At 35.5% G+C, this 20,081-nt stretch overlaps 2 protein-coding genes across 4 annotated transcripts; one reads left to right on the top strand and one right to left on the bottom strand.

The window, feature by feature from the left end:
* Positions 1 to 18: 18 nt before the first annotated feature.
* On the bottom strand, positions 19 to 8,206 carry zgc:110366 (uncharacterized protein LOC550476 homolog). Of its 2 annotated transcripts, XM_051866925.1 has the most exons (8): positions 7,855 to 8,204; positions 5,005 to 5,253; positions 4,788 to 4,889; positions 4,167 to 4,258; positions 1,968 to 2,150; positions 1,670 to 1,729; positions 1,135 to 1,259; positions 19 to 663 (listed from the first exon to the last, which is right to left on the bottom strand). In XM_051866925.1, the coding sequence occupies exons 1-7, from the start codon at positions 7,940 to 7,942 to the stop codon at positions 1,164 to 1,166; spliced, it is 870 nt and encodes a 289-aa protein (XP_051722885.1). In that variant the 5' UTR covers positions 7,943 to 8,204; the 3' UTR covers positions 19 to 663; positions 1,135 to 1,163. The 2 variants fall into 2 exon arrangements, with proteins under 2 accessions (XP_051722885.1, XP_051722877.1); XM_051866917.1 differs by lacking the exon at positions 1,135 to 1,259 and having other exon boundaries at positions 7,855 to 8,206.
* A 409-nt stretch (positions 8,207 to 8,615) lies between these two features.
* On the top strand, positions 8,616 to 15,602 carry extl2 (exostosin-like glycosyltransferase 2). 2 transcript variants are annotated; one of them, XM_051866860.1, is made up of 5 exons: positions 8,616 to 8,712; positions 9,857 to 10,284; positions 11,546 to 11,616; positions 11,744 to 11,859; positions 13,509 to 15,602. In XM_051866860.1, the coding sequence occupies exons 1-5, from the start codon at positions 8,708 to 8,710 to the stop codon at positions 13,900 to 13,902; spliced, it is 1,014 nt and encodes a 337-aa protein (XP_051722820.1). In that variant the 5' UTR covers positions 8,616 to 8,707; the 3' UTR covers positions 13,903 to 15,602. The 2 variants fall into 2 exon arrangements, with proteins under 2 accessions (XP_051722820.1, XP_051722812.1); XM_051866852.1 differs by having other exon boundaries at positions 8,678 to 8,775.
* Positions 15,603 to 20,081: the final 4,479 nt, after the last annotated feature.

The raw sequence follows: 20,081 nt of genomic DNA, 5'->3' as shown, positions 1-20,081 counted from the left end.
ACTTCAAAGAAACTCAAACACAGATCAACACTTTATTCTTATTTTTAACAATTTCATAAATCTTTGAGTTTAAAATAGAGAATGAGTAGACTTCAATATCATCAAATCTTGCTTGTTCACCTAGTTTTACATTAAGGGAAAAAAAAAAGTTTGTCCATGTCTAGTGTTTGAGGATACGAAGTGTACTAACTAGTATTCTTATATTTATATTTATATATATATATATAAATAAATATATATATATATAATGGTTATAAATTTATTTGGCACAGGTAATGACTGTTAATATGTCAAAAGATATTTGAGGCAAAAAATTCTGTACCCTGTACTCCCTCTACTGATGTTACTATAAATATTTAGACAATTGCACAAATAATAGTCCTTCAACGTGAATTAATACCACATTTGCTTTGTCATTTTAAAAGGCACATGTTACAGCAGCAGCATTCAAATCACTGACTGCGTTGAATTCATCACTTTCACAAATGACCTTTCCTTTCACATTGAGATCAGGACCTGACAGTGTCCTAAAAACAAACCTCTTGTATTTTGATTGCCAGGTTATCCTTTCCAGATTGGATGAGTGAGATGAATCAGCTTCTGATTGGTGTGTAAACCTCTAATTTGGTCCATGTCTTCTGCTGTTAGTGTGAATCCAAATACCTGTGAAGTAATTATGAAGCTAAAATGAACATCAGGTAAATTAAAAAAAAAAAAAAAAAATCCTAACCTGTAACTTAAAGGGATAGTTCACCCAAAAATGAAAATTCTGTCATCATTTACTCACCCTCAAGTAGTTCCAAATCTGTATAAATTTCTTTGTTCTGCTGAACACAAAGGAAGATATTTGGAAGAATGTCAATAACCATACAGATCTCGCCCCCATTTACTGCCATAGTAGGAAAAATAAATACTATGGTAGTCCATGGGGGCGAGATCTGTTACTTGAGGGTGGGTAAATGATGACATAATTTTCACTTTTGGGTGAACAACCCCTTTAACCTAAACACTGAAACTGTCTTTGAGATCATCCTTCATACTTTACGTAATTACTTCAGATATAATACCATTTTTGGTCACTGTTATTTGTAAAACAAACTAGACTGATTGAGCCTCACTGTTTTCCAAGCTCACCTGAAAAGGTGGTTTTCTTGGAGATTTGGTCATTCCACATGAGTTGGGTCCCAGCTCACATGTCTCCCATCATGCAACAAACTCAGAGCTGCCATGTCTGAATCGTCCAACCTGAACCCAAACACCTGCGCAGCACAACATTATGAGTGTGGTTTAAAAAGGATGATCTCAAAGAGAAACTGTTGATGTTTCAATTATGATACAGTACAAGCCGGCAAAAAGTATTCAAAGAGAACTGAGAATGTATAATACATAATTCACAGCTTAGTAGACTGTAGCCTGCCTATGTTAATTGGTACAAATAGTTATTATTAGACATTTTTAGTATTACTTTATCTGTCAGTTAGTAAATGGTGAAAAAAATCTAATTGTTAGTTGTGCAACAATTTATGATGCATTGCATATTGCAAGGCATTAAATGTCTTATTTCAGCTAATAACTTTAAAGTTTAATATCATTCTTGTATAACATTAATATAATTATTTTTCTTCTTTTGCATGAAAATTGCTGCTTTAAGATCCAGATTTAAACTTACTTGGCAGTTTTCATGGATCCTGTCTGGTTTGGTGGACTTTGGAATTGTGACAACTCCATTCTGAAAAAAAAAAAAAAAAATGTAGAACTAAATTAATGAATAACATTATTGCAGCTGCTTCTGAATTATATTTGCATGACAATCACAATCATAACTCACAGTTGGAAGGTGATCATTGCATTACTGTAACAGACAGATGTTTCACAAATATTATGAAACTATGTTGTCTCAATCTTACTGTCTACATTGTGGGTGGTCTATCCCTGCACCTGGGGATCTACTGAAAAGCAAACTGTACCTGAATACTCCAGCGGATGCATATTTGTGACGCGCTGCGGCCGTATTTATGGGCGAGCTCCATGATTGCTGGGTGAGTGAGTGCTTGACCTTTGGCCAAAGGACAGTAGCCTTCAAAAACGATATCCTCCTTCCGGCAATATTCAACCAGCTCCAGGGGCTGCTGGAAGGGATGAAACTCCACCTGCAAGTAAACCAGTGACATGATTCACCACAATAAATCCAAAAATGATGCGTTAAATCATTTAATTTTATGTGTTTTATGTAATTAAAAAGTGTTTAAAAATGTTTTTTTTTATTATATAAACTTTATTGAAGTATATGGAAGTTTTGAAATTTAAAAAAATATATATATATAGTCAAACCAAAATGTATTGTACATTTCATTCATTATCTCAGTTTATTCACTATAGTTTAAAAAAAATGTTAATAAAATATGACAAGATTTTAGAGTTAAACTGTGTCAGAAAAAAATAATCTTAATTATGTCAGATAACACTTAAGCAAAACATGGTCAGGTCAAAGTGTCTGAATAATTGTTGGTTCCAAATTTTTATAAATTTTACTGGTAGTCCACTGTATGAAGAATTTTTGGGTATAATGTGTCACAGTTTACTTTATTTTGCTATCCTCATTTACATAACCGAACTATAGTGTCTTGCACCCACTAGTAAAAAATATAAATTATATCTAGTGTCTGAATAATTTTTGGTTTGACTGTATATAAAGCATGTCATGCTTTATAAAAAAAAGTTTATCATCATCATGATGTAGGCATATATAAATATATATATATGGGTCAATGACATGACGGGTCATTTTTTTGTCAAAAGGCCTTAATAATAATAAAAAAACAAAGCTATGACATCCAAAGTATGTAAGATAGTACAACTAGATCTCTTTTATTGAATCCAAAAGGTTTTAATTATATTTTTCTACATATAAAGGTATTTTAAAGATTTTGAAGGTCATTTTCAAAAGGTCATTCGGTTTAACCGTCCAAAGACAAATACAGCCATTCAATTTGTGATTATAATATCTTAAAATGTAATAAATGTATATATTTTTTATTCTGGCATGATTTTATAACATCATATATCAACATAGTGCAAAATGGTATTAAAATTATGTGTAGAAGTCGTTGCTTTGTTATGAGAAAGAATGTCCGGAAAAATTTATTTAATTGATGTCATTCGGAGTAACCAATATAAAGGGAACATTTTGGATCAAGTCATGCGGTCAATATCATGTAACAGGATGTGACATCATTCAGACACCTGCAAAGGACCACATGGTCATGAAGCAAATTAACTAACTCTTAACTATTTGAAAAATTCATGTTTTCACTTGCTCATATGCATGTCCCGAAACATCAGGTCATTCGGTACAACCGCTATAAAACATGGACAATTTTGTAATATTTTATTTTTTTTTACAAAACATAAAATGTTTGATTGTCCTTTTGCTAGCTAGCTAGATATTAGCCTGTTAGCATTGTTTGTAACCAAAAGTGTCATTCGGTAAAATTTTGGTTAAACCGAATGACTTTTTGTGACAAATTTTGTCCATCTCATAAAAAATTGACAAAAGTAGTGTTAATTGATTATAGTGTTAATTGAATAACCCCATAATCTCATTGTTAACACTTACTAAAACTTCAAAATTAATTATATCTCCATTATGTTTTTTTTTTTTTACACTTTTAAAAACCTTACTCGTCAATGACCCATATATAGTGCTTTATAAATTATATCTACCCTTCTTTTCTGCAAGTACATTTTAATTTTGACAAAAAAAATCTCTTTATGACTAACTCTTTGCTTTGTAGTAATTGCATTAAAAAATAGAATATTTTAAATATTTATTAATAAGTTTATGAAAGATGCTACTGAGTGTATTAAAGCTCTTAAGAAAATAAACATATATTGTTTGGTGTTATCATTGAGAATAAAGATAATCATTATATTATAAACTGCATAATTCTTTATACATAAAGCTAAAAGAGGTCCCAACAAATTTAATGTTTTTTAGAGGTACAGTTGTTTTTGAGATGTCCTATTTTATTTGTAACAATCTCAGTCGGTTTTTTTGCACTTCATGCTTTCTAAACAAAGTTTATTATCATCATCAGCTGATGCTGTTCTCATTTTTAAATTTTAAGAGTCGAGTCAAAAGTGTCGACCATTTCATTCAGTCATACCTGGTTAACATGAGGCACAATTCCACCATGATCCTTCAACTCGTTCAAGTGACGGATGAGAAAGTTACTCACTCCAATGGAACGACACAAACCTGAAACAAGGGAGAGGGGACATTATCTACAAAGTTACTGTCAGTTCAAGACATACCACCTCTCCCGGAAGGTCTGGGTGTCTCCTGCATATATAGCGACTCCCTGACTCCTGCAAATTATATGCAATATCCCGGAAATCGAGCGAGCAAGAGAGAAAGCCTGTTTCCAACTTGTCAGTGAACCGATCACAAGTGATCACCCAAGACGCATTACCGCTACAGCTAGTATTATCACGCGATTCAAATGCGTCTTTTGTGACCACTTGCGTTCTGATTTTGTGGAGACCCGGCTCTTTTTCCGTCACTCAACTACATCACTTTCACTTTCGGCGCACAAATGTTACTGAATGAACAAACCTGTGTTAGGCAGCTTACGTGAATTAATATAATAGTAGCCTATAATATAATTTTTTTTAATATAATGGGGGGTGGGGGGATGGGGTGTTGTGCCATCTACAGGAAAAAGGGTTTTTGCAGGGTGGGATGTCTGCATTTCTAAAGAGTAGAATGTGCCTAAAAGAGCATGAACCTTCATCATAAAGCTCCTCCAGAGCTCTCCACGTCTCCGCTCGAACCTCACGACTGGAGAGACCTGGAACCATGCAGTCAGGCCAGTGCATCAGATACAGGTCTGTAAAAGAAGTTGTTTCAAAAGCCATTACAAGACAGTCAATGGCTGTTTACAAAGAAATCTAACATTTGAGGTCCATGTGACACAGTTTTGACTTAACATGTCACTGTTTTACCTAAATAATCCACCCCCAGCCTGGCACACGAGGCTCGGCAGGCTTGTTTGGCGCTCTGGTAGCCGTAATCTCCAGGCCATAGTTTGGTGGTGAGCCAGAGCTCCTCTCGTGGTACAGCACTATCAGCCACAGCTTTCCCCAAAGCCTCTTCACAGCCATAACGCTTGGCTGTGTCTATATGTCTTATGCCACACTCCTGTAGAGCATAAAGCATCGCTTCATGACTGTACCCTCCATCATGAGATGTCCCTGATGAATGAGAGCCGACAATAAATCAAAACTTGTCTATGTGAAGTGAAAATAAAGACATTTTACACTGCTAAAATACACCCAAATCATTACTGGTAAAGAGTACATGTTGCCAATTTTGGTGTCCACAGCCACCGAGATATAACCAAACACTATCAAAACAATTTTGGACTGAGCATTTTTGTCGAGAACATTTTTAAAATTATGAGTAAGAAAATGTCGGTCTATAAGAGCTGCCCGATTCTGGATAAATTGAGAAACACAATTTTTTTTTTGTTTCAAACAGAGAACACGATTTTCCCCACAATTCTGAAAAAACAACTAAAAGTAATTTACTAAGAGGTTCTGACAAAAAGTTAATTGCTGCAGTTTATTTAAAAATGTTTTTTTTTTTTTTTTTAAATTGGTTTGAATGTATGATTCAATGACTCACCCATAAATACTTGTTTCATTACTGGATGAATCAGTTTTTGAATGAATCTCTTGAATGAATGCTTCATTGACAATTACATTTTTTAATGTATCACCATCTACTGGTGTAACAATGTAAATGATACAATCATTATTTGCGGCAAGTTACTTTTAAAAGGTGATTTGCTCCATTTTGATCGCTACCGTAGACATCAGTTTTTAAAACTGAATCCCAGTACTTGTGTGATATTTTGAATATTTGTAACAGAAATAACCATACTGTGATGTTGAAAATACTGTTTTTGAATTTGTTTCATACTTATTCATGACAACTTCTTTCTCTGGGTCAGCGACAGCGCGAACACAGATTTGAATGTTCCAGTGTGATTTTGTCAAAGGTTTAATAGACACAGGAGAATCAATGTCATTTAGGAATAAGATTGTGAGGGTGACTGAAACGAAAATGCAATCTTATAACGATTAATCTTGCAGCTTTACTATCATAAAAACACACTGGTCAAGCTCAGGCTAGTATAACATCATAATGCTGACCAAATATTTCAGATTTCACATTCTATGGCGTTTGTCCACCCTGTTACATGACATATTTACAATGCAGTATGTAACAGGGTGGATGTTTTCAGCTAAAAAAAAAAAGGCTATTACTAGCTGGGATATAAAATCTCTTTTTGAAAAATAAAGAAACATTTTCATGCACAGTATAAATTGAAATAACAGGGTGGGCATGTTATGTTTTATGGCAGTGTTTCTCAGTGTTTTCTGGGCCAGTGCCACCCAACCCATTATCTAGGTCCCTTAGGATGCACTACCAACACCAGGACAACTGGATTTGAAATGCTCGCTTTGATGTGTCCAAGGATTCTCCGGTGTAGACACAGTGTTGCAGAATATTGCGAACCATTTTCTTTTGAAAGTAGTAACAAAAATAAATTTTTGACATAAACTCACAAACATTCCCGAAAAAAAAAAAAAACATCAACTCCGCCCTTTTGAAAATATTGCTTCCAGCACCCCCGATGTTCTCCGAAAGTCCCCATCTATTTTATGCTAATATATAAATCTTTTAAAAATAAGTAAAAGAGAGAAAAGTTTATGACTGATTCTTACTTTGTTCTTGGAGTTGCTTTCCCCTCCAAGAAATGATGTCACTTCTAGCAAGTCATGTGATTTAGGGCAAATAGCACCAGTGTAACAGGGTGGACTTTAGTTTGAGTATCAAAATGTATCATAATAAATTGTATTTTATGCCAAAGAGAATAAGTAAATGTGTATGCTAATTCTTAAAATTGATAATTTAGAAAAATATCTGTAACCTTTATTTCAAAGTGAAGTTGAGAAAACATGATTTGGGGACATGGGAATTTGCCTGTCAAGTCCTTCAAAAAGGTTTTTTTTTTGTTTGTTTTTTTTTTTTTTTTTTTTAATTATTCTTACTAATCATTATGATTTTGTGTTAATTAGGGAACATTTATGCATTGAAAACCATGTGGCATGAAAGTTGATTAACACTTTATGTAAAATATGCAGAATTGTTTCATGGGGACATCAAATCCAGGAAAAACTGTAGGAATGTCAATTATGAATGTTTATGCCATGACATAATTTAAATTATGAGATAAAGTCTAAATTATGAAAAACTTAATAGTCATAACTGGCAAAATAAGGCGTAACTATGACATACTAAGTCATAATTATAATAAAAAGAATAAAGAAAAATAATTCAACAAAACAAAGTCGAAATTCTGACTGTCATAATTATGACAATTATGGATGTCATATATACCGTAATATAATAATAATAATATGTCATAATTTCGACTTTTTATGTCAAAATTTAAATTTTTCATCTCATAAAAATAGCTTTCTCTCTCTCTCTCTCTCTCTCTCTCTCTCTCTCTTTTTACAGCTGCAGAATTTACAGCAGAATTAAATTCTGTTTGCATCATTGAATCGTTATTTTCCTGTTTATCACTGTAAGGCTGCTTTGAAACAATCTGTATTGTATAAAGCGCTATATAAATAAAGGTGACTTGTCTTGACTTGACATATGAAAACCGAAATTATGACCCGAGTCAGCTGGCGCGCGCTCAGTCAGATAAACAAGCAGAGTAGAAACACTCTTTTTCATTTATTGTTGCATTCGGATGTCATAAATGCTCTTGTTCTCACCTAAACCCAGAATGGGAATGTTCAGTCCATTCGACAACTTAACCGTAGGGCAGGACAGCGTAGTGCAGCTGCTGGGAATTGTCATCATATTTTAGCCTGCAGCTCATGTGCTCTCCTATGGACACAAAACGATTCGATGTGTAATCAGTGAAGAAAATCCGTTTCAATAATGCAGCTCACTCACTACCGCTCTCTGCAGGTAAAAACGCGAGCGTTTCTCTAATGTCTCTGTAAAGTTGCTTTGCGACGACGCCTATAAAAAGGGGACACAGCATAAAACATGTAAACTACCTCAAAGTATGTACCAGTATCAAACTTATCTCTACTAGAAACTAGTGCAGTGAACGAAATCGTTCCGTTGAGTCGAATCTTTTAATGAACCGAATGAAAATGATTCATTTGACTGAATCAGTGGTCCAGCGGATTCGGTCATGTTCGACTCGCTAAATCAGTGAACCAAGAAAAGGTTCGTAATTAGCCGAGAACTGATGAGTATTTGTAATAATATAATAATAATATTTAAAATAAATAATGATAATAATAATAAAAAAAAATAATAGTAATGAAAGGGAGACATGGAATTATGATAAACACCCATATTAATAAAATCTCGTCGAAAAATAGTAAAGTGATAAAAAGCAATATATACACTGATCTTCACCCTTAAATTTTTGTGGCCAACGCGTGACAGAAACCATATGGTGACATAAAGAACCGCTGAATCATTTTTTGGTTCTTTCTAACGAACCGATTCACGGAAATGAATCGGATACCAATTCACTATAAGAAACTCAGTGCGCATGCGCGAGCAAGTAAACTTCCTTCTGGAGTGTTGACTTATAATGGGAATGCAATGAGGTACTTTTTGCTTTGTGTCATTTCAAGATGCAAATCTACTCGTGTTCCTGTCTGTCATGACAGGTCTGATATGTTTATTTGTAACATGGCATGTGATAATACGTCGCATGCAGTATCTTTCATTAATTACACTGTTTTCTGTTGTTTTAGAGTATTTAACAGACAGTCTCACAATAATTTTACTATAATTCAGTAAAACTGTTGGCACACATGAAGTTATAATTAACATGATCATATAGTTAGCAACTATTCTGTTTGGTGTGTTTTCTCAATATGGACCTTTAGCCTATGTGTAGGAAATTTAAACGCTACTGCTAATGTCTCTGAAACTTTTGAGAATAAAACCTGCATAGAGTTGATATAACAGTGAAACTGTATCAGTACTATCTCTCAGTGCCATCTACATTTAATATAAATGTTTCCCTCTTTATTAAATTCCACCAATATGCCCAGGCATTGATAGTTCTGTAAATACTGCCATGGTCAGTGTGGAAATGTGTAAAGCATGTTTGAAGGGATAGTTAAATAAATATGTCACTTATTTACTTTACTTCACTATTCATTTATTTACTTCACTCCAAAACTAAGTGACTTTACTTATTTCTTTATTCTATGGAACACATGTATATTTGGGGTGAGTGGGTAAGATTTTTTTTTATGTTTTTGTCCATTACATTTTGTCCATTTGTCCATCCACCTCTTATACTCATCAAGGCTAAAAAAAAAAAAAAAAAAAAAGGCCTACAGTAAAGCGGGTAATATTGTGAAATATTATTATAATTTAAAGTACCCTTTTTCTGTTTTAATATATGTTAAAATGTAATTTATTCCTGTGATGCAAAGCTGAATTTTCAGCATCATTACTCCAGTCTTCAGTGTCACATGATCCTTCAGAAATCATTCTAATATGCTGGTTTGCTACTCAAGAAATATATGCACACACATGATCAATCATAATCTGACACCCTATTCCAGTAGTAACTCAATTTTGCCAGCATTGTCATGCTGTTGTTTTATGGAAAAGAGCAAATTAGACATTCTACAAAATGTCTCTTTTTGCGTTCCACCAAAAAATAAACTCATACAGGTTTGCAGCAATATAAAAGCTTTTCTCATTAAACCTCTTATCTTCTTCTGTCATCAGGATTCATTGGTGTTGCTGCAGATCGTTGGGCCGCGTGCGGACGCACTTCATCATCAGCTCTATTGTGTTGCTGCTTCTGGCTGGAGTCTCTCTCACCTTTTTATTGCCTAACAATGAAGACGGCAGCTTTTTCCGACAGCTCCGCCATAGATCCAATACCTCATTTACCCTCCCAGACCCAGAGGACACTTTTACTATAATCATGCAAACGTACAACCGCACCGATATACTCCTCAGACTCCTCAATCATTATCAGGCTGTGCCTCACCTGCAGTGCATCATCATAGTGTGGAATAACCCTGGCGAGCCACCGCCCAGGAAACTATGGGATGCCCTCGGCCCACACCCTGTGCCCGTCTTCTTCAAAGAGCAGAGCATCAACAGAATGCGCAATCGACTGCAGCCGCACCCTGAGATCAAGACTGATGGTAGGTGTGTGGTTCTCACATGAAGGAGAGGTGACCTGCCAAATAGTTGACCCAACAATGTTACACAACCATGACTTTTTTTTTTTTTTCCCATTTAGGGTCATGGGTCAGTGACATAAGACTGCCCATGATAAAAAAAGAAAAAGTATTTTATAATCTAGATTAAAACACACATGAGTGTACACATTATTTTTTTTTTATTATTATTATTATTATTATTATTTTGTTTATTTAACAGGGACAATGCAGATTAATAAACATTTCTGCAAATGTACCAGACTTCTTTAATCTGTATTCTCTGGACACAGTGTCACCCTGAATAAAAAAGTTATAAACATTCAAAAAAATAATGTATTACATTATTTATTAAAATATTTTTAATATTAAAAACTTGCTCAATTGGATTTTAATGTAGTGTTTTTATTAAATTAATAGATAGATAAAAGATTAATAGATAAAAAATTCAATTACACTTCAAATACATTTTTTCCAAAGATGGTTTCTGTCATTTTAGGTAGTTCTTATCACGCAGACATATGTTCATGTTCGTTTTTCAATTAAAGGGATTTTTAACCCAAAAATGACAATTCTGTCATCATTTACTCACCCTCAAGTTGTTCCAAACCTGTATAAATTTCTTTCTTCTGCTAAACACAAAGGAAGATATTTTAAAAAGAGTTTGTAACCAGGCTGCTTTGGGGCGCCATTGACTTCCATAGTAGGAAAATAAATACTATGGCAGTCAATGGTGCCCCAGACTTCTTCAAAATATCTTCTTTTGTGTTCAACAGAACAAAGAAATTTTATACAGGTTTGGAACAATCGTATTTAATTTTTGTATTTAATGTAAGCTTAAAACAACATTAGAGTAAATGAAGAAAAAGTTCTTTTGAAGGGATAGGGATAAAGGGATACAATTTTATCATTATTTACTTTCCACTCCAAACCTGACTGTGCCTTCTGCAGAGCACAAAATAAGATATTTTGAAGAATGTTGGTAACCAAACCGTTTTTTGTGACCGTTGACTTACATTGAATGGACAAAATAACAATACTGAAAAATTCTCAAAATATCTTGTTTTCCCATAAGTCAGTCAGTCATACAAGTTTGAAACAACATGATGGTTGGTGAATAAATGATGATCATTTTTGGGTGAACTGCCCCTTTAAGGCATGATCCTACTAGATTCATTACGACTGAAATTTAATGTGCTCTTGTCTGTGAGATTGCACTGACCGACACTCTCTTTCACCTGGGCAGCTGTTTTGATGCTAGACGATGACACATTGGTCAGTGTTCCCGATATCAACTTTGCATTTTCTGTCTGGAAGGTAATGTTTTCCATAAGTGTTGTGTTATTGTGGAGAATATTTTCTGAAAGCAATTCTAGGAAACTTGATCTGCATCTTGATCTGGGACACATACTCTAACTTGTTATCATTTCAATTTGTGTTGTAGCAATTCCCGGATCAGATTGTGGGATTTGTTCCGCGGAAGCATGTGACCACAGCATCTGGAGTGTACAGCTATGGCAGCTTTGAGCTTCAGGATCCAGATAAAGGTGGAGGTGACAGGTGAGACTGGGAAAATTGCTGCATTTCCAAGTTAATGCAAAAGTCTTTATGAAACAAGAACTGACCTATGTTTCTGGACTTATTGTGCATGATTCATTGGAGCACATTATTCCAAAGGGGGGAAAAAAATGTGTAACTTTCTTCGCTCTGAAAAAAACTTTCCTTTTGCCAGCATGGCAAAGCATTGTCCCCTGGTGGCTGGCTGCAATATATGTCAAAAAACCCCGGCCTCTCCATGTATTAGAATGGGACACGAGCCAAACTAAAAAATTCAATTACACTTCAAATACATTTTTTCCAAAGATGGTTTCTGTCATTTTAGGTAGTTCTTATCACGCAGACATATGTTCATGTTCGTTTTCCATTAAAGAGATTTTTAACCCAAAAATGACAATTCTGTCATCATTTACTCGCCCTCAAGTTGTTCCAAACCTGTATAAATTTTTCTTCTGCTAAACACAAAGGAAGATATTTTAAAAAGAGTTTGTAACCAGGCTGCTTTGGGGCACCATTGACTTCCATAGTAGGAAAATAAATACTATGGCAGTCAATGGTGCCCCGGACTTCTTCAAAATATCTTCTTTTGTGTTCAACAGAACAAAGAAATTTTATACAGGTTTGGAACAACCTGAGGGTGAGTAAATGATGACAGAATTTTCATTTTTGGGTGAACTATCCCTTTAAGTTTGGTTTTATTTAGTTATTTAATGCTAAAAAAACGGGGTGTAACGTCATGATTGACAGCTGTGCTTTGAGGCTGCATTTAAATTAAATTTTTTATTCCCTTCCCTCACTAACGTCCCTTCATCTTGTTCATTGGGATCTACGTCGTTGCTTACGATGCACGAGAGCCCACTACTGGCAGACCACTTGCAATGGGTTTAAATGGAACATCCTAAACCCTTGATCACTTGGAATCCACTATGGAGCTGATTTATTATTTATAGTTTTTTTCCCCTTATAAATTTGATTTATGCAACATTCTATAAGCCTGTATGTATGCTTGGGCTGTTGGAAAAAATTATTACAAAATGTTACAAAACAAACGAAAATGATAACAATACAATAAACTATAACTGTATGGGCGGGAATATGGGCTAAGGATCACAAGTGAATTATGAAATTGGCTCACAATGTCTACCGCCATTTCTGGGATATTTTGGCTTCATTTTTTTTTTTTTTTTACAGTGAAAGGAAGTTTTTTTTTTTTACAGTCTATGCTCACGAGTCAGGCTGCTGTCACTCAGATAAACAAGCAGAAACACTCTTAAATCCCTATTTGTTGTTCTACTCAGAAATATGGATCAGTGACATGCTTATTTTTGTCTTATCTGTTAAATTATTCATTAAGAAGTACTCAAGAACTTAATGTTTATGAGTAAATAATGTATTCAGAAATATATTTTACCTTGAAAAAAAGACCTTCAATTGAAACTTCTCTTGAAAATTGTATAAATGTTTACAAAACGATTTAAAACCAATATGAAAGAATACAAAGAACAAATTTCTAAGAACTTTGTTCATGTGTTTTAAGATGGGTTTTTGATGTTAACTGAATAAAAAAGCAGAAATAAAATGCAATTTTGTTCAGCACAAAAATCACAATAACGCAAAACGAATGAATAAATGGCATTTTATCTATCCGTTAGCTATTCAATGATCCTAGTGGGTGCGGCCTTCTTCCATCAGCGCTTTCTGAAGCTGTTCCAAGATCAGCCCGGTGAAGTGCACACTCTTGTGGACGAAACCCAGAACTGTGACGACATCGCCATGAACTTTGCTGTGGCACATCAACTCTCACTGGTGTCCGGGCTGAAGCGCCCCTCTGGGGTGTTTGTGAAGCCCGTAGATATGCGTAATTTGGAGAAGGAAGCCAGCAGCGGGTATGTGGGCATGTGGCACAGAGCGGAGCACATGCTGCAGCGCTCTTACTGCCTCAACAAGCTGACCCAGATCTACGGGGAAATGCCGCTCCGCTACTCCAACATCATGATCTCACAGTTCGGCTTTCCCAGCTATGCTAATCACAAGAGCAGGATATGAGAGATGAGTCAGTGCATTTGAGAAACAGGTGCAATCTCAATTATGAGATATTAGGTCATCTTTTTAGACATATGCCATGCCTGGCAATTTTAAACCCTTGGAAGTGCACATCTCACCTGAAACATGAGTTTGTCCAACTTGCAAACCTTTTGCCAAGTTTGATGGAATTTTGCAGTGGTAACATTTCTACATTCTCAGGCCTTGATGCTTTTACATTTATAAATTTAGGCTTAGATACTTAATTTTTTTTGAGAATTTATGCATGTCCTTATGATACTATGGAAGCTTACAGAATAAAAAATAAAAAACGTAATTAACTTTTTATCTCTTTTAATTTGGACTTTATAACTTGCAATTGCGAGTTTATATCTCAAAATTCGGAGAAAAAAAGTCAGAATTGTGTGTTAGCGTTCCCCCAAGAAGCTTTGCATTCACTCGCAAAGAACACAACAGTTTTGTGAGCGAATGCAAAGTTTGTCAAGGGAATGCAAGTGTTGCGAGGGAATGCAAAAGCATTAAAATATATTATTCATGCCATCTTATATTTTTTCCATCACCATGTCCCTTTAGGGGCTCCATAGGATATAAACTTGCAATCGTGAGTTATAAAGTCAGAATGACTTTGTCTCGCAATGCAGATTTTTATTTTTTTTTCTCAGAATTGAGTTATGAAGTCCTAATTAATTGCAAGATATAAACTCGCAAATCTGAGAGGGAAAAAAGTAAGAGTTGTAAAATTAAAAAGTTGCAATTATCTTTTTTTCATTTTTGTTCCCTGGAGGAAACAAGCTGCCATAGAAACAGACCAGCAAACAAACCAAATAACAACATTCATGTGCTTATATTACTAATGGATTTTTAAAGAAAGTTTAGAGAAACTTTTCTATTAGTGCCTCCAACAATACAGTATAAAATTTGTGCCTTTACCAACATAGTATAATAGTAGATGGTCTGCTGTAGATTTGAAGATTCATAGGATTTATTATCAGTAAATCTAATTACAAAGCTGATGGATGGATGGATGGATGGATAAAACGTCAGTATCATATTGGTTTACATGTTCGCACTGCACACTGGTTTTGCTTCAGGATCCAGATTTTCATTGGACATCAGGTACACAGTACCAAAATTGTTTATGAAAGTAAAAACAAAGAGAGAGAGAGAGAGAATATCAATATAAAGTACACAGAACCAACAATGTAAAATCATTTATTTGACAGTGGCTACATGGAAAAACAATGCCATAAGTATAAACAATGGTAGAGCTAAAAATGGAACCAAAATATAACTGCCATGCCATGTTTCCTGAGAACAAGCTGAATTCCTCTGAGCAGAATCCTGTAATTATAACGTCTTATCTCACATGGGCAAAAAAGGCTCAAAGTGAAAGGAAAAGTGTGGTAATTCCCTTTTTATTTTGGTGAAAGAATGTTTACACCCTTTAAAAGTGTATCATGTCTGTTTGTTTTGGATTTTCATTGGTTCCTGTGTTCCTTTGTCCTTAGTTCTTGGCAGTCATCAGTCTCTAAGGTCATCATCATGAGTTCATGTTTATCAGCTGTGTCTTGTTAATCACCACGTTATCCACACTTACTTAAGTTCCTGCCTTTCTGTTGTTCTTGGTCTGGTCTCGTTTCAGTTTATATGTGTGTATCCCTGCCAGTTTGGATTCTGTTATTAAACCTTATATTGGAAAGTTACTCATCTTCGTCTTCGTCTGTGTCTGCCTGCCTATACACGTTATGTTACAAAAAGCCTGTAAAAATCTGGAAATTAAAAAGAAAACTGAACTGTTTGATGAATTAACTTTCACTTTTGATAGCATGTGTTCGGATACAGATAAAGTAGATTACAAACAGTCTGTTCATTGTGCTTTCCTGGAAGTGTAATTTAGGGCTTGAAGGAAACCCAGGATATTATTACTTGACATGCAATGTCTCTGATGATATGTAAAAATATCTCAAAATACTTAGAAAATACTCTATATATTGTGTGTGATCCACTTTGGATTGTCTAACTCTTCTAACTTTTTCCCCTTCAGACTAATAGCTTTGTTGACTACAGTTGTGGGGAATTTTGCCTACAATAAGACATTTGCCCAAAATTTGTCTCCGTCAGCAAAATTGTGGTCAAAATTGTAAAGTGCGAACTTTACTTTAGCAAGTTAGTGGATTTGTGCTGATAGATGTGTTATGGAATGATGTGGAAGCTTGAGAAACCTACAATATTTCAACAAAAACATAATTTGCTTTCCTGCCAGACTCCCTGTCTGTATCCTTGTCAAAAAGGGGTGAAAATTGGAATCATTAGGAAGGCTCATGAAAGATTTCCTCAAACAGCTCAGGATGTTAGAGGTCAACACCTACTTAATTAATTCTATACAGTCATTATAGAATGAAGTGCATAGACAACAACACGGACAAACATTGTTATAAAAACTTCAAAGATCACTGGATCTTTTGTTCTTTTCTATTCTATATAGTTAGTCCAGTTTCAGAATTTTGGGTTTATCAACTGGGAGATATATTTCCACTAATGAATTGCTATAAAAATTATAGCATGATTTTATAGTAAGATGGCTGTATTTTAATAATACAGTAGATTACTGTGAACATGCATTCTGGGGGAACACGGCAGTTTATTAGACCTTCCAAAGTGGTATTTATTGTCTATTTAGCTGTCTGCAAGCAACACACGGCAGTTTTGTTTTCTGAATGAATCCGCATTTTGAGCGAATCAATTGTGTGAACCAACGATTCAATAGAGTCAGCCATTTTAAGGGCGGTCTCAATTGCAAAATCCTACCAGTGCACTGAAATGTTCACTCCCTAAAAAGTCCCACAATGCACCGTGAAAACCAGGGAGCATCAATCAGAGATGGTCTTATTATTGTTAGATATGAGGGTCCATGGCTCTACCATTAGAAAAAGCTTAACGCTAACTTGGATCACATGTGCTTTGATAACCAATCACATTATAGCCTTGACGTTATTGAATTTCGTTCAGAGATGTGCGACAATATATCGCTGTTTGCGGATACCATAGAAATGAATGAGAAGTGCCATAAACTGAATCATACCTGTCGGCAATTGTCTGTGTCTTCTCTTATAAAACAGCTTTTTTTTCAGTGTAGACTCTAAACTTTAGTTTTGGATTTAACTATTTTTAAAGGGTTAGTTCACCCACAAATGAAAATTCTGTCATTAATTACTCACCCTCATTTCGTTCCACACCTGTAAGACCTTCGTTCATCTTCAGAGCACAAATTAAGATATTTTTTATAAAATCCAATGGCTTAGTGAGGCCTGCATTGCCAGCAAGATAATTAACACTTTCAGATGCCCAGAAAGCTACTAAAGATGTATTTAAAACAGTTCATGTGCTTTCAGTGGTTCAACCTTAGTGTTATGAAGCGACGAGAATACTTTTTGTACACCAAAAAAACTAAATAACGACTTTATTCAACAATATCTAGTGATGGGCGATTTCAAAACACTGCTTCATGAAGCTTCAAAGCTTTATGAATCTTTTGTTTCGAATCAGTGGTTCGGAGCATGTATCAAACTGCCAAAGTCATGCCCCCAGTGGTGAACCATTGACATTTCGAAACTCTTATGACATGATGAAGCCTTGTTTACTAAAATCACGTGACTTTGGTAGTTTGATACGCGCTCCGAACCACTGATTTGAAACTAAAGAATCGTAAAGCTTCGAAGCTCCATGAAGCAGTGTTTTGAAATTGCCCATCACTAGATAACTAATGTTGAATAAAGTCGTTATTTTGTTTTTTTTGCCGCACAAAAAGTATTCTTGTCACTTCATAACATTAAGGTTGAACCACTGTAGTCACATGAACTGTTTTAAATACTGTTTTAGTAGCTTTCTGGGTATCTGAAAGTGTTAATTATCTTGCTGGCAATGGAGGCCTCACTGAGCCATCGGATTTAATCAAAAAATATCTTAATTTGTGTTCTGAAGATGAACGAAGGTCTTATGGGGCGTTCACACCAGATGCCACGTAGTTGTCGCGCGTAGTTGTTTCGGATATCTGCCTCCTCACGCTACGTCGTCACTACTTGAGCAAGCTCCTGATTGGTTAACGCGGCGCGAATTTTCGCCAAAGTTCAGATTTTTCAACTCGCGCGAATCACGCGTTACGCGCGTCAAACGCCCTAAACGCTCTTTTCGCGTCGCCACATTCACGCGAATCGCATCATTCGCGTCACCTCATTCGCGCGAATCGCGTCATTCGCGTCGCCTCATTCGCGCAAATCGCGTCATTCGAGTCGCCTCATTCGCGCGAATCGCGTCATTCGCGTCGCCTCACTCGCGCGAATCGCGCCGCAGGATGTCTATTCGCGTCTTTGCATTGACTTAGCATGTAAATCACTCACGCTTAACGCTTCATTCGCGTCTGGTGTGAACGCACCATTACGGGTGTGGAACGATATGAGGGTGAGTAATTAATGACAGAATTTTCATTTTTGGGTGAACTAACCCTTTAAGAGCAAACATGTTGAAGATTAGCTAATGGGCTCTCGATCCATTAAATGATAAGCTATTTCCTCACAAAAGCAGTTTATTCAGCGAAGTGAAGCCTAAACTCCATTAACAACCATTAAAAAAAACCTGAAACACTGCTGCAAAAAATGTAAAGAATACTTTTAAGTTAAAATAAAATTTTAATGAGTAAAAAGTAAAAAGTGATGTAATTAAGTAAAAGTATCAGTTCAGTTTAAAATGCACTCAAGTAAACTAGAATCCCACAAAATAATAATTTAGTAATCAAGTAAAATCACTCAATAAAACCCCTGACGGCACTTACTGCAGCAGTCTATTTTAACGCCTGTAGTGTTGGAAGAATAATGGAACATTACTGAAGAGACTGTGTACTTTGATAAGAGCATAAATATAAAGAACAATGCCTGCAATAATTATCAGGTCAAATGAACTCAAGTTACATTGTTTTTGGAGGAAAAGGTAAAAGTCAGCGCAAAGTTTAGGGAAACGAATTTCCACCAATCTATGCCAAGATTTTTTTTTTTTTTTTTGGTAGTGGACCAATACACTAAAACAATAAATATGTAAAACTGCACAACCAGGCATGTTCTCTGCAGTTTTAGGATATTTGCTGAATATCCTATGTGCAGTTATGTGCAGACTTATTAGAAAGTATTTGGCTAAGTATAGAGTTTATCATCAACTATCAGATGGATATCTGATACAGTTCATCATCAGTTTGATGTCAAGAACATTATGCAAGATAACCTAAGGAAATGAGGTTAAGTAGAAAATTGTTCTCCCAAAAATGAACATTCTGTCATCATTTACTCACACTCATCCCTGCCAACACACCCATGTGGGGCCCATAAGGGTTGGATATGGGCTGGTTAATTTTGTCCAGGGGTTCCATGGTGGCCCCATGTGGGCAAGCCCAGATGGGCTGAAGTTGGGCTTCACATGGGCCCTAGCTAAAACCCACACGGGCAACCCAGGTTTCTCCCATCTGGGGCCCACACTACCTGGGCCCCATGTGGGCTGATCATGGGCCCCTGCTATTCTACCCATAAGGGTAATAACCATTATTATTATGGGCTAACAAATTCATTTTTGGGACTTATTTTATAGTCAGCCCATACAGTTCTTTAACCCGTGTTCATATTTTTTTTACACAGCCAATATCACCGGGTCTGGTGGACCCACCACATTATTAGGCTTTTAAATCAATACAGCCATAACAATTCATGTAAAAAAAATACTTAGCAGATGTTTACTTTAGCTCAATTACCAATGATATATACATCATGGTTCATATACGTCATTTACCCCTGTGAGATTGCATTTATGATCGTTTTAGTTTTTTGTGAGAAACCAAGGAAATTCAAAAAAAAAAAAAAAAAAAAAAAAAAAATAGAAAAGACTATCATTATTAGTGATTATTTCTTAGAACTTAATCAGAATAGGTGAAAGTGCTTGAAATGTAACAATTTTGTAACTTTGTGTGGGAATAGCAGGTGCAGAAAGACAACATTCCCGCACACAGACACCTACGCTCAGACACGCACACATACACGCGCACAGACACACACAGAGATGCACAGACATTTGGGTACACACACACACACACACAGCAGGCCCAGTTAGGAGGAGGACACAGTTAAGTTTCATAGCACCTACAA

The sequence above is a fragment of the Ctenopharyngodon idella genome, chromosome 2 (genome assembly GCF_019924925.1).
Source record: "Ctenopharyngodon idella isolate HZGC_01 chromosome 2, HZGC01, whole genome shotgun sequence".
NCBI classification, from domain to species: Eukaryota; Metazoa; Chordata; class Actinopteri; order Cypriniformes; family Xenocyprididae; genus Ctenopharyngodon; species Ctenopharyngodon idella.
This window is presented reverse-complemented; position numbering and strand designations above follow the sequence as displayed.